The 25,998-nt window shown below is 35.1% G+C and overlaps 2 protein-coding genes across 3 annotated transcripts; one reads left to right on the forward strand and one right to left on the reverse strand.

Moving 5' to 3' along the window:
- Positions 1-1,757: 1,757 nt before the first annotated feature.
- LOC118047867 (DNA polymerase alpha catalytic subunit) lies at positions 1,758-12,408 on the forward strand. 2 transcript variants are annotated; one of them, XM_035057280.2, is made up of 30 exons: positions 1,758-3,017; positions 3,549-3,719; positions 3,859-3,942; positions 4,060-4,134; positions 4,312-4,376; positions 4,977-5,067; positions 5,166-5,354; positions 5,983-6,146; positions 6,250-6,364; positions 6,446-6,625; positions 6,714-6,827; positions 7,362-7,481; positions 7,589-7,912; positions 8,006-8,098; positions 8,312-8,430; positions 8,553-8,625; positions 8,715-8,771; positions 8,895-8,987; positions 9,368-9,490; positions 9,578-9,675; positions 9,799-9,844; positions 10,118-10,231; positions 10,338-10,421; positions 10,526-10,735; positions 10,818-10,885; positions 11,113-11,332; positions 11,554-11,607; positions 11,694-11,813; positions 11,904-11,978; positions 12,074-12,408. In XM_035057280.2, exons 1-30 carry the CDS (start codon positions 1,899-1,901, stop codon positions 12,218-12,220), a joined length of 4,605 nt encoding a protein of 1,534 aa, XP_034913171.1. In that variant the 5' UTR covers positions 1,758-1,898; the 3' UTR covers positions 12,221-12,408. The 2 variants fall into 2 exon arrangements, with proteins under 2 accessions (XP_034913171.1, XP_034913168.1); XM_035057277.2 differs by having other exon boundaries at positions 1,759-3,017; positions 12,068-12,408.
- A 1,888-nt stretch (positions 12,409-14,296) lies between these two features.
- On the reverse strand, positions 14,297-23,310 carry LOC118047869 (nicotinate phosphoribosyltransferase 2). Its single transcript, XM_035057281.2, has 15 exons — positions 22,849-23,310; positions 22,422-22,569; positions 22,196-22,315; positions 21,958-22,092; positions 21,812-21,873; positions 20,765-20,840; positions 20,128-20,229; positions 18,912-19,028; positions 17,867-17,925; positions 16,974-17,148; positions 15,928-16,062; positions 15,753-15,851; positions 15,032-15,140; positions 14,650-14,762; positions 14,297-14,563 (listed from the first exon to the last, which is right to left on the reverse strand). The coding sequence occupies exons 1-15, from the start codon at positions 22,998-23,000 to the stop codon at positions 14,486-14,488; spliced, it is 1,680 nt and encodes a 559-aa protein (XP_034913172.1). The 5' UTR covers positions 23,001-23,310; the 3' UTR covers positions 14,297-14,485.
- Positions 23,311-25,998: the final 2,688 nt, after the last annotated feature.

A 25,998-nucleotide genomic window follows, 5' to 3' on the forward strand; every position in this document is an offset into this window, starting at 1 on the left:
ATCCAAGAACAAAATTAAAAACAAATTAAAAGTTAATAAAAGAGCTAAGAATCAAAATTAAAAATCAATAAATTTAATGTCATACCTGAAACATCATAAAATAAGAGGACAAGTTTAATATAAAAGTCAAAAATCAAATGATAAAATTAAAAAAATAAATAAATCAAATTTGATAAAATTAATAAATGAGGATCAAATGTAATAAAATTAATAAATTACATACTCTTCTAATTTTTTACAAAGGCAACACATTTTTCAAGGTTGATTAGAGAGAAAAAAGGGAAGGGGAAAACATTGGTGAACCTTCATAATGAATGACTACTTGTATCTCCTGGCAAGACACATTAAATGCTGCCCTAAAATGTGGTGTATAGCCCAACAAGAGATGCCACATGTGTTGCTTAAAAGGTGTTGACACCTCTCGTGCATACTCCTTCAATATTTTATTTAAAATAAAATTATATTTTAATTAAAAGATTTAAATGCTTCTAAGTCAACTTGCCAATTATATATATATATATATATATATATATATATATATATATATATATAAACCTATATGAAATGATGAAGACGCTAAAAACTTTAACTTTAAAAAATTTAATTCAAAGGATAATTTTTGTATTTTAATGTTTAAAATTTCTGAAAAACCCTTCACCTTTTATTTTAATTAATTTAGCTTTCAAGGTAAGTTTAATAATTCTATTATATATCTAAAAAGTGAAAAGCCCTCAATATCTCTATGAATTTTGAATCGAAAATTTAATCCCGTGGAAAAAATTATTTTACCGCTAAAAGCAAGTTATAAGTTTTGTGTTATGAAAAGTAAAAAAATAATTTTATTTTACTAATCTATATATAAAATTAGAGAGAGTATACAATAAAAGTCTAGGAGTTTCAAAGATTTTATGCATGACTGCCATGGAGACCTTATGGTGATTAAAGGCTAAGACCTTATTTGGTTACGTGGTTACGTCCAAGTTTAGTGCGTTAAAAATTTGCAATGTGTTTGGTTAACAACTTACCATAATTTTTGATATATGGATCTCACACAAATATACGTTCCAAACATAGGAGCAGCAAAAACAAGTTGCCTTGCTTTTGTTGTGGCTGCTGTTTAGAAATCGAGTGAATTAGGTTTGTTGTAGAAAGAGTCTATGATATTTGGGTGATTAAGTGATGGGAGGAATAATAAAGAGGTAGAAGCTGCAAACATGGTTTCTCTCTTGTGTGTCTTGGTTTAGTTTTGAAATGAGATAAGGTTTTTGAAGGAAGAACGAACGAGAAAATAGATAGGAATATATATACATATATTCCTTTTAATAGTTTTACAATCAAATCTCGTATAAAAAACATATTAATCAAATATAATAATTTTTTTTTCAACCGTAGTTTAAACCAAACACTTTAAAATTAACAACAAATCTCACAAAAAACATTTTTTATTAAACTATTTTTTTAAATTACAACCATAATACCAAATAGACTCTAAATCTTCTTTAAACACTTTTCTCTGGTAAGTTTGTTTGTTTTTATGAAATGTTTTAGAAATTTAATATTTGATTAACAAATCGATTCAATAAGGATATGTTTGGAAAATGCTATTATTATGCACTATTTGATAAATTTTCTAGACGTTACAAAGGGAAAGGAAAAATCTTCCATTCATTAGGCATTGACAAAACATCCAGTGAAGATGTGGCGGCAAAAATATTTAATTCATTAAATAGCAATGCACAATTTAAATAATCCCTCGTTCTTATTTATATATCTATTTTGGCGCCAAAAGCCATAAATTTTCCCGCCATAAAAAAAAACCTCCAAAAACATCCATTTCCCTTCTTCCTCACTCTCTAGAACCCTAACAACCCAATCCACACACACAGAGAGATCCATCAATGGAGGACGAGCAGCCAGCAGTGTTAAATGGTAAGCGAAGAAGAGGAGCAGAAGCCACGGCCAGATCCGAAGCCCTTGAGCGACTCAAAGCGCTCCGTCGTGGTGGCAGGAGATCTGAAAATGGCGGCGGGTACGCCATCAAAATGGAAGATCCAATCTATGATTCCGTCCCCGAGGACGAGTACAACAGTCTCGTCGCTCGCCGCCGCGAGGAAGCTCAGGGTTTCATCGTTGACGATAACGGCCTGGGTTACGGCGACGAAGGTGAAGAAGAGGACTGGTCTCAGGCCGGATTACCTCCGTCTTCGGATGAATCGGACCGCGAGGGTTTGAATAAGAGTAGATCTAGAAAGAAGAAAAGTGAAAAGAAAGAGAAAGAAAAAGAGAAAGAAGTGAAGAAAGGTAATGCTTCGTTGACGGCTGCTGCGGCGGCGATTATGGGGAAAACGAAGATATCGGCTATGTTTACATCAAATGTTTTTAAAAATAGGGATTCTGTTGGTAAGGTAAAGAGTTTTGATTGTGACAATATTGTTGATGATGTTATCGCGGAGTTTGCTCCTGATGAAGCTGATAGAGAAAGGCGTAGAAGAGGACAGTTGATTGTGAAGAATGCTACACCAATTAAGAGTGAAAATCGATTTTTTGATAACGGTAATGATGTTAATTTTATGGTTAAAGCAGAATTGGATAGGGATTTTATTAATTATAAGAGTGGTGTTGATGAGAAAAAGGAGGGAATTGTGGAAGTGAAAGAGAAGGGAGAGGATAAATTGTCTAATCCGGTTAAAGAGGAGGTTGTAAGTGTTTTGGAAGTGAAAGCAGACGAGGCAGTTGTGAAGAAGGATGATGGACGTTCACTTAATGCGAAGATTAGTGATGAGGAGAGGGATCCAGCTTTGAGTGCGACAGCCGGGTGGAAAGAAGTGATGAATGGTAAGAATGGGGGTGAGGCTGTTGGTGGCGCTGGGGTAGTGGAGGGGGTTAAAAGTGGAGCAAATTGTGAGGAGCAATCTGAGTTTGAGCTGGATGGTGATGGGTCATTACCCTTTTACATTCTTGATGCTTATGAAGAGATTTTTGGTTCTAACATGGGCACGATCTATTTGTTTGGGAAGGTAATGTATACTTGTTTGATATTTTTTGGTGATCCTGTAACACTTTTTGTAGAATGTTAACAATGCTTGTTACAAGAACTTGGACGATCCATTAATTTTCCTTCAAGGGTGATTAAAATGGGCTGTACTAACAAATTAGAATAGGTGGCATTAGGGTGACTTATTGCACTTAATTGACACTATCAGATAACTAATTTCCCAGTGGTAATTTTTAATTAGCTAGTTATTTGTGATAATTAAACTCTATAAGGCTTTAAGTTGAGGTTAGTGATGAACAAAGATGATGCTTTACTTATTGAAAAACATTCAGGATTATATTTATCCAGTTTGGATGTTTCTCCATTTTTGTCATGAAACCTGACAAATTTAGTACATTATTGAGCTGGTGGTGGCATTCATTTCATAGATAGCCAATTCGTCCAACAATCAAGTTTGCGCAGTGGCATGCAACGAAACTTATCTATTTCTTATGTATTATTGGTATAAATCCTGGTGTTAGTAGTGATGTTGACATCTGACTTTGGTATTTAGGTGAAAGCCGGAAATACATATCATAGTTGCTGTGTGGTTGTAAAGAATATGCACAGATGTGTTTATGCAATTCCAAATAGTTCTATATTTCATACTGATGAGATGAGCATGCTAGAGAAAGAGGTTGAAGAGTCACGGATTTCTTCCACAGATTTCCATAAAAAGCTGCAAGTAAGTACATTCTCATATACAAATGTATCTACATATACGTGCTTAAATTATGGAACAAGTGTCTTATATTATGGGACAAATATCTTTGTGTTTTATTTTCTGGCTGCTTTTAATGCTTTTATGCAATTTTCTTCTGCAGGACATGGCATATGAACTAAAGAATGAAGTTGCAAGCCAATTGTTAAGTCTCAATGTCTCAAGTTTCAGCATGGCTCCGGTTAAGGTTTGCAGATTCATTCATTCTAATGTCAAAAACAGTGCATTTTGAGCTACTTATATTCTGCTGTGCTGTTCATATTTCCTGATATTCTTTTTATTTATTTTGTTGACCAACTAACAGAGGAGATATGCATTTGAGCGCTCTGATATACCAGCCGGAGAGAATTATGCACTCAAGATCAACTATCCATTTAAGGTTTCCACCAAATTTGTTCAACATAGTAACGCAGTTTAAATCATTGAGCTATATTTGAGACACTCAGATGTCATATTTGTACATCTTGGAGTTTCTTAAGTTACTGTTTTGATACTATCAAGCTCTGTTAAACTCCTTTCTATTTTGAATTATATATTTTGGATTCTCTGAGTGCAGGAACCTCCGCTCCCAGCAGATCTCAAAGGCGAAACTTTCTGTGCTTTGCTTGGAACTCATTGCAGGTAATAGATCTGGGGGTTTTGCTAACATCCGGGCTTAAAGGGTGCACTTTTAAATTCCAACCAGACATTACTTCCTCTTAAATAAATCCATGTGTACGAGTTACATAAGAGTGTGATAGAAATTCAATGTGAAAACTTGCTTTAATGAGCTTACAGACCATCTCTTTCTTTTTATTACAACTGCTGTCAATATTTTGGCATGTATTCAGAAGTTGTCATCATAACTCTTCTACTGCTTGATTGATTTGTCCTAGACTTGCCAAATCTCAATGAGCTAAACAGCCTAGCCTTCTCAGAACTCAATAACTAAGGTAAAAAAGGGATCAGATGGCTATAGCTAGTTAGTTGATTAGTCAATACACTTATTGATCACCTATACAAGTCTCAATGTCCACTGATACAGCTTTAATGTATTAACTTAGAGTCATGTTTGAATCTGATATAAATATTGAATTGAGGCCAGTGAAGTCAACTTGATTATCTTTTATGCAATTTTAGTTCTGGCAAGTTCCAATTCAGCTTTGAGGGGTGGACAGTTATACATAATGAACAATAAATTCTTTTATGGAAGTGGAAAATAATTATTGTTATCATTTACAGTGCTTTAGAGCTTTTTCTTGTTAAAAGGAAGGTAAAGGGACCTTCGTGGCTTTCAGTTTCAAAATTTGCAACTTGCCCAGCTTCTCAAAAGGTAAGGTTTTCAATCAACACATCTTTTATCAGTTCACTTATCCCTCATGAACTCCTTTATAATATCTTCTCTGTTTCCTCTGTACCAATCTTGGTCAGGTGAGCTGGTGCAAGTTTGAGGTCATTGTCGAATCTCCAAAGGACATACAAGTTTCATCTTCTTCAAATAGCAAAATAGAGATTCCTCCAGTGGTTGTTGCTGCAATAAATCTGAAAACTGTCATAAATGAAAAGCAGAATGTGAATGAAATAGTCTCTGCTTCGGTCATTTGCTGTCACAAGGCCAAGGTTTGATTAAGAGTTCCCACGGGCCATTCTGCTTTCATTTTGATTTCAAGCATTTTTCATTTGGATGTCATCCATTTTGCCTTTGAAGTTGTTGGTTCGAATACATATATGCAATGACAATGTCATCTGTCCACTTTATGGCTTCCGTTATGTCAATTTGAGTAAAAAGGCACTTGGAAAAGGCATCACATTATTTACTGGTAGAGTTAGATGTAGGTTATGTTCTTGTAATGATACAACACAAATAAAAATTGTTCACTTTGTGCCTTGGAGTCCTAACTTTTTAAGTTACTATGTTTTGTTGGATGTTATCCACAATTTTCTTCCTGAATTTGTTGGTATGGCACTACGAAGTAATTCATAAAAGGGTTGAAGTTCATTTTTAATGTGAACTTGGTCAGGAGGGAAATATTTACATCAGCTTGACGCCCATTATTTTTCATAAATATGCTCCACTTTATGGCTTACGTTTTGTGACCTCTAATTGAAGTTTTGGCATTGTTACCATGTAGGCTTCTAGCTCTAATCCGGGATAAAGTTGATTTCACAAGTGCTTTCCCATTTTATGTCATACAAGTTTATGTGTATCTCTAAGATAAGCTACTACTTCTACTGTTTCATTTTTCAGATTGACACTCCCATGTTGGCCTCCGAGTGGAAGAAACCTGGCATGCTGAGCCATTTTACTGTTGTTCGCAAGCTTGATGGAGGAATATTCCCAATGGGATTTTCCAAAGAGGTTACAGACAGAAACACAATGGCTGGATCAAATGTCTTAGCTATTGAAAGCAGGTGAGTTTTCTTTTCTATCTTGTTTTCAATTTCTTGTTTCTTTGTTCTTTCTAATCATATTTGTGGCACATGTAGTTAAAGTATTTTTTTCATCTTTTTGCAGCGAAAGAGCTTTGTTAAATCGTCTGATGATTGCATTACACAAATTAGACAGTGATTTTCTTGTTGGACATAATATATCTGGTTTTGACCTGGATGTTCTCCTCCATAGGACACAGGTGGGGTTGTTTTTGTGATGCTTTCTAACAGAAAGATTATGTAAGGTCAATTTCTTGTTAAATTTGTGATCATTTATGTAGGCTTGCCGGGTGCCAAGTAGCACATGGTCCAAAATAGGACGTCTGAAGCGATCTATGATGCCTAAACTTACAAAAGGAAATGCCATTTTTGGCTCCGGAGCAAGTCCAGGGATCATGTCTTGCATTGCTGGCCGGCTCTTATGCGATACATTTTTGGCTTCCCGTGATTTATTAAAAGAGGTATTGTGCACACTTGATGGCATCACATCATGCAGTTAACGCTAGACAAAAAATTCAGTTTCTCACAGTTTAACTTCAATTCATCCAGGTTAGTTATTCCTTGACGCAACTTGCTAAGACTCGGCTGAACAAAGACCGCAAGGAGATTGCACCACATGATATTCCCACAATGTTCCAGACGTCAAAGTCCCTTATTGAACTAGTAAGTTCTGATTCTAACTTCAGTTACCTGACCAGAATTATCATGCTAGGTAATATATTCCTTGTAGAAATTAGAGTTTGAACTTTTCTTGTCCTGGTAAACAATTTTTATTGTGGTTAAATTAGTATGTTTTCTGTATTTCTATACAAGTGCACATCTTTCTTGATAATTCAGAGTGTTCTATGTGATAACAGACAATTTGTGGTTGTGAAAATTGTGGCTTGACTAATTTGTTCTAACATTAACAACTCGGATGGTTCAGGCATATAATTTGCAACATTGTAATAAATTTTACAAATAATTTTAACCTTGTATTTCATATATACCTGGGCTACGGTGATTTTAGTAGCCAACTGACAGCCTAAACTAGCTTAGTTAGGTAAATTGTCTTCGCTTGTCAATCAGGGCATCTTTTAAGCCCATAAAGGTAATTTGATGATGCTTGTGGTCAGCTTTACTTGCTACAAGAAAATTATGAGTGGTCCCCTCTTTTCTTGCCTATTATGGTTCTCATGGTGTCAGTAATGCGTTCAGGTTGAATATGGTGAGACAGATGCATGGTTATCTATGGAACTCATGTTTCATTTGAGCATTCTTCCTCTCACACGCCAGCTGACCAATATCAGTGGGAATCTCTGGGGGAAAACTCTTCAAGTGAGTTCTCGCAGAATTGGTTTTCCCTTTTTTATGATTTATTTCTGCAAGTTGTGTCCAAAACATCATTAAAAATGTATAAACACTTCTAATATATGTTTTTCCAGGGTGCCAGGGCACAAAGAGTAGAGTATCTTCTATTGCATGCATTCCATGCAAAGAAATATATTGTCCCAGACAAGATGTCTTCTCGTGTAAAGGAAGCAAAAATGACAAAGAGGAGAATTAATAATGGCATTGAGGATAGAAATGCTGATGAGTTGGACACTGATGCTGCCAATTTCGAAAATGACAATCAACAGAGTGATCATGGGAAAAGAAAAAAAGGTCCTGCCTATGCAGGTGGATTGGTTTTGGAGCCTAAAAAAGGTTTATATGACAAATATGTATTGCTTCTGGATTTCAATAGTCTTTACCCCTCAATTATTCAGGTTAATATCTTTTTCCCTCCTCACCCTCTCTCTTGCTTGATTACCTCATTGATCTACCACTTTCAAGGCACTAATACTTAATTCATTTTACAGGAATACAATATCTGCTTCACAACAGTTGAAAGGTCTATGGATGGATTGGTTCCTCGTTTACCTTCCAGTAAAACAACTGGAGTTCTGCCTGAGGTATGATCACCTCATTGCTTGTTAGCTTAATCATTAAAAAATAATTGTTAGACCGCTTGTTAAAAATTGTAGTCCATGCTATCTATCCTCATCTCTTCAATGCATTGCATCTGAGATTCCTGTTTTCAAATATGGAATTATGTGTACCATTATTTTTCCATTGTTTTGAGCTAAAGTGGTTTCCAGGAATTTATTTTACATGTTCTTTGACAGTTGCTGAAAAATTTAGTTGAGAGAAGAAGAATGGTTAAGTCATGGATGAAGAATGCATCTGGTCTCAAAGTCCAGCAGCTTGACATTCAGCAACAAGCACTAAAGCTCACTGCAAATAGGTTTATATTTATTTTCTTGGCATCTAGATTTTGGTTTTTTTTCTCAATCAATGTCACTGCTGTTCATTGCATAATTCCTACTTTTTTTTTTCTTATACATTCTGACATGGCTGGTCATGCAGTATGTATGGATGCCTTGGGTTTTCCAATTCAAGATTCTATGCAAAGCCACTTGCAGAACTAATAACTCTACAAGTAAGATAAACATTGCTTTTGCTGAAACTGAATGTCTTGCTCTCAAGCGAAAACTGATGTATTGACCAAGTCAAGTGACTGATATTTAGGGAAGGGAGATTTTACAAAGTACTGTTGATCTTGTTCAGAATAATTTGAACTTGGAGGTAAGACCTTCTGCATTGATGTATAGAAATTGTTGTCAAATTCTTCTAGTATTTACGTTCATAAATTCACATGACTAGCACTGTGGTTAGCTCTTGAAGAGTGCTTTTTACTTTGAATTGCAGGTGATCTATGGTGATACAGATTCAATTATGATTTATAGTGGACTAGATGATATTCCAAAAGCAAAAGCTATTGCAGGGAAAGTCATCCAGGAGGTAAAATTATGGTCATGTACTTTGTGCTTGTTGGAAAAATTCTATGTACCTTGTGTTGCAAAAATTCTATGGAGACCTATCAGCATCCAATTCTAAAAAATGCAAAATGCAATGAAGTGTCTAAATGAACTGACCTTGTCATATTCCTAGTGAATAGATAACAGTGGGATACAGTTACTGCACTTTTTGACAAATCCAAAATCCTTAAGACTTGGGCATCTATAAAGTTTCAAATTTAATGTTTTAACTCCAACTTGCCAGCATGCACTTTACCTAAACCAAATGAAGTCTTTGTTTTTTCCTTGTAATGTTGCTACTATTAGATTCCTCTTCTCCTTTCATGCTCTACATTGGATGTAACTTCGTTTAGCTGTATCTAGGTTAACAAGAAGTACAGGTGTCTAGAAATTGATCTTGATGGATTGTACAAAAGAATGCTTCTTCTAAAGAAGAAGAAATATGCAGCTGTTAAGGTGCAATTCAAGGATGGGATACCATATGAGGTAAATTTTTGTAAAAATAAATATTTTTTTGTCATTTCAGTTACTGTTGTCTTGAATAAGATCAGTATGACAACTTTTTTGCTGCAGGTTATTGAACGTAAAGGTCTTGACATGGTTCGTCGTGACTGGAGCTTGCTATCAAAGGAATTGGGAGATTTCTGCCTGACTCAAATTTTGTCTGGAGGGTATGCTATACTGTCCCTTTTTTTGTTTTTACAGTAATTTTGACTTTGAACTTGGCTGGAATTCAGCGAAAGTGATTGGAGTCCCCATTTACCTTGTCACACCTTTGGCTCTTGTGCTCACAGGTCATGTGAGGACGTAATTGAATCGATACATAACTCCCTCATGAAGGTAATGTTGAATTATTGTCAATATTCCTTTCCTTTCCTTTCTATTTTAAAAGAAAAGGCAAATTGTCAGGAAAATGGTAAAAGAGATATGGCCATTTCAATATGGTTATTGTTGAACAAATAAAAGGCAGTTGAAGGGGTTATGGATCCTGGTAGAGAAAGGTGTTACCATCTCAACTTCTTTGGAAAACTAGAGTTGCTATTGAATGATGGCCGTGCTTTAAACTTGCCTTTCCATTTGGAGTCTTATTGTTCAGTTTTGTGAATTTAACAGGTCCAGGAAGATATGAGGAGTGGACAAGTAGCCCTTGAGAAATATGTCATCACAAAGACATTGACTAAACCACCTGAAGCCTATCCTGATGCCAAAAATCAACCCCATGCTCTGGTGAGTCTGAACATTTTTGAATTGTTCTTTAGCGGGTCTTTAACCATATTTTCATGGTTTGTACCATTTGACAAATCCATTCTTACTTTTGTGCACCATTTTCCAGGTAGCACTAAGGTTGAAGCAAAGTGGTTATACAGCTGGTTGCTCTGCTGGTGATACAGTACCGTATATAATTTGCTGTGAGCAGGTATTGATTGATGTAATTTGGGTATAGCATTCCAAGCCTTGTATATAAAATGTAACCTTGTTCAATGCTCTTTTATTTTCTGCCCTTGTTTTTCAATCGAGCAGGGTGTGGGTGCTTCTGCAGTAAGTTTAACAGGGATAGCCCAGCGTGCAAGACATCCCGATGAATTGAAATGTGATGATGGGAAATGGATTATTGACATTGAGTACTACTTGTCACAGCAAATTCATCCTGTGGTATCACGTTTATGTGCTTCAATCCAGGGTACAAGCCCAGAGCGTTTGGCTGACTGCTTGGGGCTTGACTCATCCAAGGTATTCTTCCTAGCCAGACTCAGAGTTATGATATTTTCCATTTTGTATGCAGCACTTAACCCATGATTAATTGTTTTTACAGTTCCAAAGTAAATCAAGTGAATCTGTCCCTTCTAGCTCACTCCTGTTTGCTGCTGATGATGAGGAAAGGTAATTATTATGCCTAGCAATGCCATTATGGTCCAATGCTTTCAAATATCTTCTGTGCCTAAATTTAATTTCAATAGCTTAGCTTTTGTTATTTGTGTCTAAGGCATCATTTCCAGAATTAATTAATAAAATTTGGAATACATTGTGGGGTATAAAAGAAATTGTATTTGAAACTGTCATGTGAAATCCTTTTCACACCATTTTGTTTTCCTTGAATTGAATTGCAGATATCAGAGTTGTGAGCCGCTAATCTTGTCATGTCCCAGCTGCTCTGGTACTTTTCACTGTCCTCCTGTCTTCAGTTCCATTTGTACGTCAATTCTTGAGAAATCAAAAAACCCACAAATCGAAGAATCTATATCCAATTTCTGGCATCGATTGTGTTGCCCTAAATGCCCAGAGGAAGGTGACTTAGGCAGAATATCTCCTGCAATGATGGCCAATCAGGTTTTTATCGAATTGCATTCATATCATTAAACGTCTTAATCTTCTTCTATGTTGTGCACTTGGAGAAAGAAATATTACATGGTTCGCTGTCAAGACATTGAAAGATGTTTCCTGGAGTGTTTTATTGAGACGGACTGGGTCGACGAATGAATTATTTATTAAACACTTAACTCTTTTGAGTTCCGAGTTAAAAGCGGTGAGTGTGATCCTTTCTATTTCAGGTCAAAAGGCAAGCAGAGGGGTTTGTTTCCACCTACTATAAAGGCGTCATGATGGTAATCTACTTGTTGCACATTATTACAAGGAATACAAGATCAACATACATGAACCATGATAATAATTAAATCTAGTCTGCTCTCAGTGTGATGATGAAACTTGTAAGCATACCACGAGGAGTCTCAACCTGAGGCTGGTTGGTGATTCCGAGAGAGGAACAGTTTGTCCAAGCTATCCACGCTGCAATGGGCGTCTAGTGAGAAAGGTTTACATCGCATACTGAACTTTAAAGAAATTTATTCCATTGATTGTATTTGGTTACTGAGAAATTTGGTTCTAAATGTGTTTTCGCCAGTATACGGAAGCAGATTTGTACAAGCAACTGTCGTATTTCTGTCACTTGCTCGACACTGCTCGCTGCATTGAAAAGGTTGGTTTCTTTATTTAGTTGTTGATTTGTCATGATAAGTTGCCATGCTCTGGTGCTGATTTTAGCTTGACGTTTCATGGTTGATCTAGTTGCAGGCGGACGCAGGCACTAGAATAAAGGTAGAAAAGGAGCTGATGAAAATCCGGCCAGTGGTTGATATGGCTCTTTCAACAGTTAAAAAGATAAGGGACAGATGTGCTTATGGGTGGGTGCAGTTGAATGGCCTTGCAGTCACAGTATAATTTGCCAAGCAATATGTAAATATCAGGTACAAGTCTGGTCAGAGCATTCTAACTTTCTGCTGTATGAAAATGGAAATATGTGCCAATTCTTCAATGGCGAACCATCTTATTTGTCGATTCCTTGTATTATGTATAAATTTAGTTATTTTTTATATCTAGTTTTATAGGTATTAGTTTTGAGGTTACAATTTGACCAAAAGAAGTTTTGGGCTTAGAACCAGCACTAAGCAAACAGACCCATATAGATTTTTTCCATCAAATTGATTGTGTTCTTAAAAAGTAATTAAAATACTTCAATTTTGATGGGGCTAGTTCATTTGTGCCAAAGGCCATGTTGAAAGTAAATATTTTAGAGCTTTTCCATAGCTTTTTTTTTTTTTTTTTTTTTTTTCACAGGTACAAAAATATTCTGCTAAATTGTGCACTCTATTTGATAGATTGTTAGTGATGAACTTTTTTAATTACTCATGTATTTTATGGAAGAAATAATCTTTAAATTATTTATCATAAATTTATTGGGTTAGGCCCTTCCAAATCCATGGATGTCGATTTTTTTAGTTTTAACACGTCTTTAATATTTTAGGAGTGCAAATATTTTTTAAAACATTCACATTATATTGATGTCATCTATTTTAATTGAAATGACTTTTCATGCCCAGTCATTCTTTTCTTGAGGGGTTGGTCTCTTTTCCGCGTATCTTTCTCATTTGGCCAAGCTGCTATGGCATAACTGTGTTAGATAGTACAAGCTCAAAAAATCAGGGAGTGCTCATGCACTATTGATTTGTACATTTCAAAACGGACGTCCAAACAAGACGCTAACAACTTTGAGACTAACCCACATATAACATTGATATTGAGAATTTTGTCTAATGAGATTATCATTATTTCCATGCTTAAATTCCATATAGATATGCTTCTTGTGTTTGAAGAATTTTTGTTTAGAACAATTATTTTTTTAAATAATTTTTGTTTAAAAATATATTAAAATAATATTTTTTTATTTTTTAAAAATTATTTTTAATATCAATACATCAAAATAATATAAAAATATTAATTTAAAAACAAAATATTTTTTATTAAAATACTTTTATGACATAATATGACACTGCCTTTCCTATATTCCCTACATATGCTTAAAAATACTTTTTGTTCGTGACTCCATGCTTGCGGTGGCACGCAACTACAATGGTGCAAACTATTCATGGGGCTATAGCTAGTAGGGACACAAACCAGCTATGGCGTGCCCACTGGTAGTGGTACTTATAAGAAATGATGGCCACATGATGCCTTGATAGGACATTGTACTTAGCCAGCTTTTTGGACCTTTCTATGATCGCAAGAAGTGATTACTGTAATATGCGCTGATAGGTTAATGTTTAAAAGTTCCATGGATCCCATTAGAAAACATGGGGATGTTTATAAGATTACCTCTAGATTACTTTTTTATTTTTAGGTTTGATAAATTTTTTAAGGCTGAATTATTATAAGCTACAAGATTATTTGAACTCTAATAAAAATTCGCAACAATTACAAATCAGAAATCTTTTAAAAAGAATGATTACTATATCTCGAGTAATAAATTTTTTTGTTTTTGTTTTTTCTTTTTAACTCCTTATAAAAATATGAGAGGTCATATTCTATTTATATCAAAAAAAAATTATTCTTATCATTTTTTTGATCAAAATTACATTTATTTACTAAGTTTTGAAAAGCTATAATTAACATTATGGGTCAACATAATTTTTTAAATTGAATAAAAAATACCAAACTATCCTCATATATAATATATCAAAAACTTAAATAAAAAACATATCATTAATTTCATAATTTTTCTCTTTTCAAATATCATTTGCTCTTTATTTTTTTGTGAAGGTTTGAAGCCCAATCAAAACCAAAATCTAGTTTTTTAAAATGCCATAGAGAAAGTATACAGGACAATTTAAAACCAAATATTCTCGTAATAATAATAATAATAATAATAATAATAATAATAATAATAATAATCTCCATCCTAGATTTTAAGTGTCTTCCAAGTGCATAAATATTTCAGTAAAGGTAAGGTGAACACACTGCTTGGAGAAAAAGAAAACAATCAATTACTTTATTAATAAATAGGGAAACAAATCGGTTTATCAAGTCCAAGGTTCATCTTCATGAAAAGTGAATCATCTATATGTTGAGTGCTCCTCCAGCTTTATTGGAATCATTACTTGACCTGCATTTTTTTACAGTGCTCCACGTATCGTTTTTGGTGACCCATCCTCACTGCAACTCCCCGACAGGTGCCTCGTTGAGCCATAGGAAATGGATGAAATCATACAGTTTTGCGCTTACACTCACCTGCTAAGCATTGAAGCTTCACATTTCCATGGTTGCAGCTATCTAAAATTACAGAAGAAAATATTCACAGCAGATGGAAACATCACCTTGTACGGTGTTGGGTTAAGCTTCCTCATATGATCAGGACGCATTCGCTCAAGCTGCTTGATACAGCTATCTCTAATGTCCTTGAGAGGAGGTAAATCTTCTCTTGGTTTATCTTCAAGAAACAAAAACACTTTTTAGACATTGCTATAGATGAAGTAAGCTCAGCCTGTGGACAAACAATATTATGTGGGGTTTGATGCAATGCTGAGTCCTCAAATCTTATCTTAACTACAAATCAAATGATTGCAGAATTTGGGAAACCATATGTAGAAATAATTATATCCCTGCATGTGTAAGCATTTGTGAAGAAGCAGATCCTCAACACATCATGTTCAACTGTTATATCATATACAAAATATTTCACTTCACAGAAACCCCCACCTGAGCTCCCAGGCCAATAACACTTTAGAAGCTCCTCAACCTGCTGTGGAACCACATACGCTCTCTTGGATTCATTAAAAGGATGGCGACACAGTATCCGTTCTCCCACCTGAAAGTTTAGAGAAGGAAGATATTATGTTTTCTCCTTTCAACTAATCACCACAGTGAGTTGATTCCATCATGCAGGCAGCTCAATCATGGGTTAAAAGGGGAAAAAATGTACATGAGATAAAAAGTTAGTGACTGTTGATGTTGACAGTGAACTCTTACGACCAAACCCGTAAAACCAGTGTATAAATCAATAACTGAGATCTCACCAGACTCTGAAGTCCATTATATCTTGAATATTTTTTGCACTCAAAATTTAATTCTCCATATAAAACAAGTAGATCAAAGATTTTGAACACCAACCTCTCGGCCAGCTCAGTGTTAAAAAAAATCTTTCATTATGATGGTACTTGGTAGAGGTAAAACATCAAAGATTAGAGCACATGGAGCGCTTCACCCATAAATCCATTAAATGTTGAGCATGATTTTGAATACTGACCTCTCAACTTGGTTAGTGAAAACATTCTTGTTGATCATGCCAGCACTCTCAGATTACATTTGATAAAGAGCACAAAATAAAGGATAATGGTGGTGGTACTTGGTAGAGCATAAAACATCAAAGATTTGAGCAAGTGGAGTGCTTTACTGATAAAATCATTAATTGATGGACTACCTTTGGAGATGGTTCATTTTCCCCTGTCATTATGTCCACCAGTGGGTACCCTTCTCTTCCATACAATCTATAAGACCGTTTTTTGCATGGTATAGAAACCTGGTAAAATAACAAGGGGGAGAAAAATCAGTGATTCTATAAAAACTAACAAAAGTTTCTTCGACTTAGATCAAACCTTTGAAACATCTTCAGAAAGTTTGATGCGAGGCTGATTGTTTATTTCAACAAGCTTGAAGACACAACCCAAAGCAGCTTGAGCATAGCAAGTTACAAGATAGGTTCCTATTCCATATGAATCTACTTCATGACCCTGAGCAGCCAAAAAAAGCTATATCAATTAGATTTAGTTCGCACAAAATGTATGTCTAGCATTTACATAATGAGGCATACATGCTTTAACATATTGAGGCAGATAAGCAACATAAATTATTAGTACGAGCATGATATTTGGCCACTGTTTGTTGCTTTACAATGGAAATGTTATTCATGCTGCTGGAACCATTTGAGACAAGCAGATCAGCAACAACTTTGGCATTCAATGTTTGACCAAAATGTTTTTCAACTTAATAATTGCCAAACAGAACAGAATACACAATTCATAATTTCTGTGTTTAAAATTTCCCATATGGAGAAAAGGCATAGAAGTGGATGCCAAAGGAATGCTGGAAGGCATATTAAGAAAAAAACATATAAATACTTAGCAGGGCAGAAGTAGGTAAAGGATGAAGAAATTTATCCACACATCATGTAGCTTTTTAAAGTTTGTTTATCTTCAATAGTTAAGAAACAGTATTATGAACAAAGATCTGAATTTATGGGCTAACAGCTGAAGCACAGATCTTTTGTTTCCCTTTCTGTATTTCTTAACTCTATTGCTCCACTTACTGAATTATCTCCATTAAATGTATAAATAGACGCAGGCTTGAAGTAAAATTGGTGAAATTCAGAGATGGCATCTTTTCACAGCGTGCAGCTAAGTGAGACAAATCAGATGCCAGATATTTGTCAGAAATTTTCCTCATTTCTCAGCAGCGTGTGTTACACTTATCTGATCGTCCAAGGAGCAAACACACAAAGCCAGAGAATTTTCATATGAAACCATTCTAAAACATGCTCTCATAGAATAACTAATAGATGACCGATGCCTTCAGAAAGCTCCAAAATGGGAAATGTAAGTAATTTGCACATAGAACAAGAGCAGTTTTGTTACAGAATGAATACCTGTTTATTTAGAGCATCTAAAGTTTCCTCATTGAGGTCATTACTAGCAGTGATGCCCATCTTTCCAAAACCAGGCACTCCAAATTCTTTCTCAATGGCGCCAAAGAACTTCCGCGCCTCACAGGACAAATATGCTAGATCACCAGAATCTAATCTAATGCCTGCCGCTTTATATCTGCAAAGTAAACCATCTAAAATCACTTATGGAAATCGAGAACTATTAAAAAGTCAATGTGGAAAAATAAGAAAGAGGACAAGTCTTCAGGAAGCTATGCAAATAAAAGACAGACAATTGAATCACAAACTAATGTGACAGTGGTTAAAGGTGAAGGATATCAATGGCTTTGATTTAAAATAAAGACATTGCTGTTGGATGCCAATCATGACAAATGGCTGTAAGAAACCATCGCAACAGGCTTTGGAAAATGTTGCATATGGCTTCTAAATCGTAGCAAATTGTTCAACTGGATGCTGCAAATATCTGGTTGAAACCTGAACTACAAGAATATTCGGTTGAAGCCCCAGTTGAAGAAAAAAATAGGCCACCAGGGAAAGATACCAGGCCATTGGTGTAAGCCAAAGGGATGTCAGAAGTCATCTGTTAGATGTAAAGACGTGATTTAAATGTTGGAAAGGTGAAAATGAAAGCATTGGCCAAGGTAGAGGCAATGTCACAGTTTCAGAATACGCAATCTTGGTGCTGGCATGCCTACCAATAATTTGAATTGTGTAATGTTGGCATTAAGCCTTTGAGAGAGATACTGTTACCCAAACAGGAGGACAAGGAGAAGTTAAAAAAAATATAATATCGTATGTTTCAGTTCCCATGACAATTAAAAAAGGAATTTTGCTCAGTAAAAATGCCATCACACTGGTAAATCTTTCAGGCTTACCCAAGATCATTAAGTGCTAGAGCAACCGCACAAAAGTTCGGGATTCCACTCCTCATTACCTGTTAAAGAGACGGAGCAGATAATTGCAATGTTAACTGCACTAAAGTGATAAGTGATTGAAGTAGCCACCTGGCTTAATTAACAAGACAAAGTTTGGCATGCAGCAAACAGAAGATGCAACATATAGTTAACCTTTGCAAATATAATCCATTAATACTAAAGTATGGTCATGGAAACGTTAATGAGCACTTGCACCATTTCATAATGGAAAAGTTAATGTCTACTTGTATGAAATGCCACATGCTTGATGATGCAAGATATAAACATCAGCATTTTGAGAAGATCAGTTGTATACATTAAAAAGATGTGGTAAATTGGAAGAAATTTCCAAGGTTATAGACCCTAATAAGTTTTCCCTTATCTTAACCTACAAATTCTTGGTCACATTTACTGTTTACTGAATGTATGTTTTTTTTTAAATAACCACCTAGCTTATGAACAAGGCAAAGTGCAGCATGCAGCTGAAAGTAAAGACAGCATACAATTAAATTTTGCAGATATTGGCCTAAACGTTTAGTGTGATTAGAGCTTCATGATACCAGTAGTTGCATCTCTGCATGAGAAGTTAATGTCTCAATTCATTCAAAAGAATATGGTTTTTGAAAATTTCAAGGTATTGAGTGGCCTGGATGACACAAGCATTTTGAGAAGATCAACTTCATAAACTGCGCTTGCAAATTACAATAGAGTTATGAGGTTACTGAAATTTGATCAAACAATTGTTGACTTTGGCTTGTTCTTTACAATGTTTGGTGCTAAACATGCAGACACAGGTTTTCAGTGAGGGATTACCCTAAGCACCCAAGATTGTATGTAAAAACTTACTTTTCATAGTGATAATCTAAAGAAAAGCACAATATCAACTAGCTAAATGTCATATCTTGACAAATAATAATAAAAAAAAAAAATCTTTTCCAGGAAACAGATATTAGTTTTATTCCAAAGAATTGAAACATATCAACCTGGAAGCAAAAACTACACTCACGTCATATGTGTCCACAAGAGCTAAAAAGCTTCTAGGGAATGCCAAGGCATAGGAGGTAAAAGCTGCTAGCTCACTTTGATTGGTCTCACCAAAAATACCACGTAAGGAATTTGAGCACTGCATAGCATAAACCATATTAATCAAATCAAAAAGTAAAGAAAAACAAAAACTGAAAGGGGAGCAGAGGAAACAAATGAAGTATGAATTGTAGGATCGAGACACTGTTCACACCAATTAGCTGTCATGGAAGTATGAAAACATCTTAATCAATATTAGATATCAAAATGGCTTGCAGAATTAGACATTCTCTGTGAGATAGTACCTGTTATTAACCATCAAGTTCCTAAAATATTGAATCTTCTATATTAGATATCAAAAAGGCCCTACATGGTTTCTCTGGAAGCAATCAACAATGTTTTCAAAGAAACTATTAATTTCACAAGGCCCAAACAAACATCCCCCTTTCTGGACCTAAAATCTGTGTACAGAAAAGAAAAATCTTTCCAGGATTCAGAGTTAGGACTTCAGGAAAATTACTTTTAACTCTTACATTTAAAAACCCCGATACAATTATAGCAGAAAGGAATGGAGAGAAAGAGAGAGATCGAACTTTAATGATAATATCAAAATTGTTTAACATGAAAGAGCTAGCATGCAATGCACAAACATAACTGCTTGAATAAGCAACCATAGGAATTTTTATTTTTTGGAACTAAGATTAGAGCCTTGTCCCTTTTTGTTTTTTTTGCAAGAAGAGCATGATATTTTCCGCTTTGTAAAATCTTCAAAACTACATAAAAGTCTCATGCCATGGCCACCAGCTAAATTATATTTCAAGGAATTCCATATGCTGTGCATTGTCATCGATAGTTCTCTGGTGCTTTCATAGAGAAATCAAACTAGGATCTTAAGCACACCAACTAGGCATTATTGATTACATATCCCACACCTATGGAATTTTCAGCAACAAATAAAACTTTAATATTTACTTCCCCTGTTTTTCTAACCCATGCTGACAACAGATAGATCCATAAGCTTCACAACTAGTTATCTCCAATAAGATGAAAGAATATGAAAATTTAACCGCCTAATTTATGTTATTAAACATTCAAGATAGGCAGTAGGTTAATTTTGTCATCTCTAGCTAAAGATGAACAGAGGATGGACAACTTTTGATGAATAATCAAAATGAATGCAGAGGGCCAATGAAGAGAACCTGAATTTTATTTATCCATGTCTGAACTGAACTGACAAAGTCCTCGCAACTACTTGATCCATCAGCACTTTGAAGCGACTTGTCTATGATCTCATCAGGGCTCTGCAAACCACTGGATAATTTAGATGAAGGACTAACTAAACCTAAAGCAATGAAATACTATTGTTTAACGTACATTGCATGAATGTGTAAACGTTGGCACAAACATGTGATGACAAAATTATTAAATATCACAGAAAAAGAAACAGGCCTTTAATTGAGAGAGAGAGCAATGCCAAAAGGAGAAAACATATCATATGAATTAACATTCACAACAACACAAAAACGACCACTATATCAGTTAATAATGCACTTAAAAAACAATTTGCAAAATTGAAATGCTACTCTGAAGCATATATGAAGAAACATGCATCATCTTCATTATTGTGCTCTGAAATTTCCCATTGCAACAACAAAGAGCTTTCAAAAGGCACTTCTCAACTTGGAAATAACTACCGAAGAAAGGACCTCCAGAGAGGTTAGTTACTTTAGGGTCAGGTTACTAGCCTAGGGAGATGAAATGAAGGATCTGTAACTTCTCAAATAAAAAGGGAAAGCCTAGCCTGAATGTCATATAATGCTTTTCGAGATTACCAACCATATATGAGCTGACAAATGCATGGGAATGAGTCCCACGTAGAGGTATCCCAAATAACCGTCCGGCTGCAACATTGCTGTCAAAACAGAAGGCAGAAATAGGCAAATACCAGTTAATATGTTGAACAACAGCCAGTAACACAGAATGAAAAGTGATTTTGGCATTAATTTTTTTTTTTATCCACGTTTCATAAAAGAAAACCAAAATCTCATTTGGTTGCTCATTACAAAGGTCTACTGAATTCTTAGAAATTTGATGCTGTCAAATCAGTTATGGCTGGGGGTGGCATGGGGTAAGAATGAATACTTAAAATATACCCTACCATATCTCATTCACTCAAAATTCAGAAACATAATTGTTCCAGCACCAGAATGCTATAAAAGCCATCCTACCCTAATTTAGGAACAAGCACAGTTTAGACCTCCCTTTAGCCAGTTTGGGAACCATGTGCCAGTAAGCATAGGTGAAAATAAAACATTTCTTTTGGAGAGGAGGTGTATATTCTCTTTCCAGATCAAATTCATGTACCTAGTAACCAAGATGTTTTTCTCAGCTTTGAAGAAGGTCCTTGTCTCAATTTTTGTTCCTTTTCCTGAAAGAACAACTAGATACACTGATCTTGTAAACCAAGATAGTTTCCACAGCTTTGAAGAAGCTCCCTGTCTCAGTTTTAGGTCCCTTTCCTGAAGGCAGGATCAGAACCATTGACCTATGTCCACCCAAACCAATCTTGAATCACCTTAGCCAATGGCCAGGTCAACTGATTTCGAAGAAATTCAAAAGCTGAATTTGAACTATAAACTAAAAAATCTTGTGCAGTAGACAATCATGTCTGAGTTATCTGCTCACTAGTCCTTGCTACTTTAAGATTTTATTTGGATTAATGTTAAAGAGACTCTTAACATGGAAAGTTGATGCTTAAACTGAATCATTGTTAAATGATTGGAAGGCATATTAGAAAAAGTACAAACCATTCTGAGAATTCAACTATAAGAGATGAATTGTTGCACGATATAAAATGCGGCAACTGAAATGTTTAGAAATTACCTTGTTGCATCAAACCCTCCAAGGTAGCAATATTTTGACGCCGATATCCCACCATCAGGCCCCTAAGCATAAAATAATGAGTTTTCTCATAAAGATAACTCAAGCCAGCATTAAGAAATAAAAAGAATCAAAATACAGTCAGCAACCTGAGCCCGTCGAAGCCCAAACTCAAGAAGACTTTTTGATTTTCCAGCAACAAATCGATGCCTAGCTGCATTTGTTGCCACTAAAGATGCAAAATTGATAAGATTCACTAATGGGGTTTCCAGCAATTGAGCCACCTGCAAAAACATTAATCGAGTAAGATCCACTCGAGAGACAAAATGTACATGGTAAACGGTAAACAAGAAAATAGAGGGAAAACCAGTTGGAAGGTGTACTCACAGCAATTGGTCCTTCTATTCTTAGCAGAGGAACCTTTGGGAAGACTACTGAACCCTCTGCAATGGCATACACTTCGACTTCTGAGCAGTCCAATCCTCTAAGATAATCAAAGAAACCATCCTGCAATATCATGTATTAAGTAGTAGTTCTCCTCAGATTTAAAAGCCATGAGAAGCAGTGACTGAACTATAAATAAGAAAACAATAAACCACTAAGCCTCATTTACCTCGCATGAACCAGGAAGACTCTCCCGGATGAAAGAGATATCATCCTCGGTGAACTTGAAATTAGCAATTAACCTGATGCATTCTTCTAAACCAGCAAACACTGTGTACTCCCCACCAAACGGATTCTTCCGAAAATATAAATCAAACCTGATAACAAAAACATTAAAGAGCCTCAGATCAAAAATCGAAAGAAATTAAGACAAGCTTTTTAATGTTTAAAACAAAACTCCTATTGCAATGTAATTCAAAGTATTAATTCCCCTGTCAAATTCAGTAGTACTATAAATAATGTAATATTGAGCATGGAATCATCTAACAGATGCAATATTATTATTTTATCAGGAAAACAAAAACATTTCAGTTCCCTCAACAACCAAATAAATAAAAACAGAATCCTTAGAAAAAAGAAAAAGGCAAACTACTCACACAGCTCGCTCTTGATGTTTATTGGCTTTCCAATAAGCATAAGCCATTGTAAACTGATAAAGATCCGTTAAAAGAGGCGTTACGATCGGGTTCGTCGGTCCCTCCACGACCCGACCAGAATAATTACAGTTCGCTTTCACCTTCTCAACCATTTTTTCTTTCTTTCCTTCTTTCTTTCTTTCTGCTCTGCTGCTTATATATTCAGTTACGAAGACAGATATGAGATATATATATATATATAGAGAGAGAGAGAGGGGGGGGGAGGAAGAGATAGAGAAAGAGAGGGTACGACGTGAGAGTGAAGGAAAAGAAGAGGCGTCCAAGTGGGAACTTGACCGTGAACAGGAAGGGAGAGAGAGAGACCGTTAAAAACGAAGGGTGGTGGTAGCGGTGGTGTTTGTTGTTGCGCCTTGTGGAAATGGAAAATCGTTCAAAAAATAAAATAGGCACTAGGCAGCTACGAAAAAGATAAACACTACTTGGTAATTCCAACATGCAGTCTTATGTACTTGGTCCTCATTTTGTTCAATAATAATAATAATAATATTGGTTAGTAATTCTCGGGAAACAAGTAAAAGTGTTTTTGAAAATTAAGAAAAAATCTTCAAATTAATTTTTTTTAATATTTTTAAATTATTTTAATGTGTTGATGTTAAAAATAAATTTTAAAAATAAAATATATTATTTTAATTTATTTTCAAATAAAAAATATTTTAAAAAATAATTGCTATCACAATATCATATAACTATTTTCTTTTATTGCCAAAATCTAGAACTACATTGATGATGGATAATAATCATAATAAAAAACATCAAGAGCTCTCTATTTTTATTTTATTTTTTTCATATTTTATCAAATCAATTATAATAGGTCAAATTTTTTTTTTTCTTATAATTCCCTTAATGTTATATGAGAAACCCAAATTCAACATGCCTAAAAATCTCTAAAGGCCCAAAACTCATAATTTTAGGCAATATGATGCCCATGGACTTAGACTTAGGGAAGAGCTCAGATCTCATGAGCTCAGTTATATTTTAAATCTTACTTTCTCTGTTTTACTAGGTGTATAAAAAATCTTTCAATAACTTATCATATTTTCATCACATTAATGTTTGTGTAAATGATGTTTATCCCTTATTAATGCATATATTAGGGATAATTTCTCTCATTAATGCTTGTTTAAGAAATATTTATCCCTCATTAATACTATCATGGTAAAATTACACTCTAACCTCTCATCTCCATAAAAAAAAAAAAAAAAAAGACTCACGAGCTATGAATACCCCATGAATCTTTCAAGCTTTAGGTTCATAATCTTCATTCTCTACTGCATATATATTTTTAGAGCATCTCTTTCTAAAATATTATTGTCTTCTCTCTAAAAAAATATTTACTAAGAGTCCCAAAATCTACCAAAAAAGATCTTTGACAATTACTAGTCATGAGTCACTTTGGCCTATCAAGTACTAGGTATTGGCTACCAGCCACCATGTCTAGAAAGAATGAATTAAATTATTAGAATCAAGAGATTAACTGATTATCCAACATATATGCCTTGCTCCTAAGCTATTTAGATTTTTTGGGACATCATCATTAACACCTCCCTAGTGCGATAACACAACTCTTTTTGAAAGGTATGGATCTGAAGCCTCCCTAGTGTGATTGTACAAGTTTTCTTGAAAATGATGAATCTGAAGCCTCCTTAGTACGATTGCACAACTCTTTTTAGAAATGATGGATTTGAAGTCTCCCTAGTACGATAACAAAACTCTCATTGAAAAGGATGGATCTGAAGCTTCCCTATTACGATAACACAACTCTTCTTGTAAGGGGTGAATTTGAAGCCTTCCTAGTGCAATTGCATAACTTTTCTTGGAAATGATAGATTTGAAGCCTCCCTAATACGATAACATAACTCTCCTTGAAAGGGATGGATCTGAAGCCTTTCTAATGCAATAACACCACCCTTCTTGGGTTTCCCTCCGTCCTTTAAAAAGTTTTCCAAGTATGGTGTAGACATAGGTTTATACCCTCCACCCCTTATAAATTTTTCTAACAATGGATGTAGACATGAGTCTGTCTCTTCCACTCTTTATAATTTTTTTTCTAAATATGGGCATCACCATGGGTTCCCCATATCCACTATCCTAGGGATGTACCGAAAGTCTCTCTAATATAATAACACCACCCTCATTATTTTTTCCTGTCTTTTAGAAATTTTTCTAAGTATGAATGTGGACATGAGTCTGTTCCCTTCGTCCTTTTTTTTTTTTTTTTTTTTTAAGTATGGGCATCGACATGGGTTCTCCTCAGCTACTTAGAAAATTTCTAAGTATAAGGCTCACCCTCCCAACTCGGGTTCCCCTTAGCCTTTTAAAAAATATTCTAAGTATAAGGCTTACCCTCATTGAATTCCCCTCAGCCTTTTAAAAAACTTTTTATGTATAGACTGACCCTTATTGGGTTTCCTTCTATCCTTTATCAATTTTTCTAAGTATGGGTATCGACATGGATCCGTTCCCTATACTTCTTAGAAATTTTTCTAGGTATAGACTCATTCTCCATGAATTTATCCACTAGTTGAAAAACCTTTTTCAATATAGGTTTCTTCTTGGTTCCCCTCTACATGCTTAGAAATTATTTTTCAACCATGGTATATGCCCCTATACACGGGCTCTTTGGTATATTACCTGAGGTTTCCACCCATTTTTTCATATAAAAAATTCAACAAACTCATCGTACCAGGTATTTTTAAGAAGTCTTTGCATATAAATATCATAAAAACTTTGGGGGTTATTTATAAACTTAAATTTAATAGGCCTAGAAAACCCTAAAAGCTAAAAACTCACGGTCTCAAGTAACATGCTTGAGCAAAACCACCCATGGACTTAGAGTTAGGGAAGGGCCAAACCTTCATGGGTTTAGTCTAAATGAATAGTTCAGTCCTCATGGGCTTATCCTTGAGGAAAAACCCAATATCATGGGCTTTATTAAGGGAAAAAGCCCATCATACATAGGCTCAGCCTAGGGGAATAACCTAATGTTATGGGATCAACATAGGGACAAATATAGCCCAATGCCATGGTCTTAGCATAGGAAAAGAGCCCAGCCCTAATGGGCTCAGCCTAGAAGAAAAGTTCAGCCTCTAT

The sequence above is a fragment of the Populus alba genome, chromosome 7 (genome assembly GCF_005239225.2).
Source record: "Populus alba chromosome 7, ASM523922v2, whole genome shotgun sequence".
Classification (NCBI taxonomy): Eukaryota; Viridiplantae; Streptophyta; class Magnoliopsida; order Malpighiales; family Salicaceae; genus Populus; species Populus alba.

What these genes read in the sequence shown, in the direction of transcription:
- LOC118047867 (XM_035057277.2), top strand. Translation starts at nt 1,899, where the DNA reads ATGGAGGACGAGCAGCCAGCAGTGTTAAATGGTAAGCGAAGAAGAGGA. An exon ending in ATTTCCATAAAAAGCTGCAA is followed by an intron (nt 3,720 to 3,858) that starts GTAAGTACATTC and finishes TTTCTTCTGCAG; the next exon opens with GACATGGCATATGAACTAAA. An exon ending in CTAAAGCTCACTGCAAATAG is followed by an intron (nt 8,431 to 8,552) that starts GTTTATATTTAT and finishes CTGGTCATGCAG; the next exon opens with TATGTATGGATGCCTTGGGT.
- LOC118047869 (XM_035057281.2), bottom strand. Translation starts at nt 23,000, where the DNA reads ATGGTTGAGAAGGTGAAAGCGAACTGTAATTATTCTGGTCGGGTCGTG. An exon ending in AAACATCAAGAGCGAGCTGT is followed by an intron (nt 22,570 to 22,848) that starts GTGAGTAGTTTG and finishes TTTTGTTATCAG; the next exon opens with GTTTGATTTATATTTTCGGA. An exon ending in TAGATGCTCTAAATAAACAG is followed by an intron (nt 16,063 to 16,973) that starts GTATTCATTCTG and finishes TTGGCTGCTCAG; the next exon opens with GGTCATGAAGTAGATTCATA.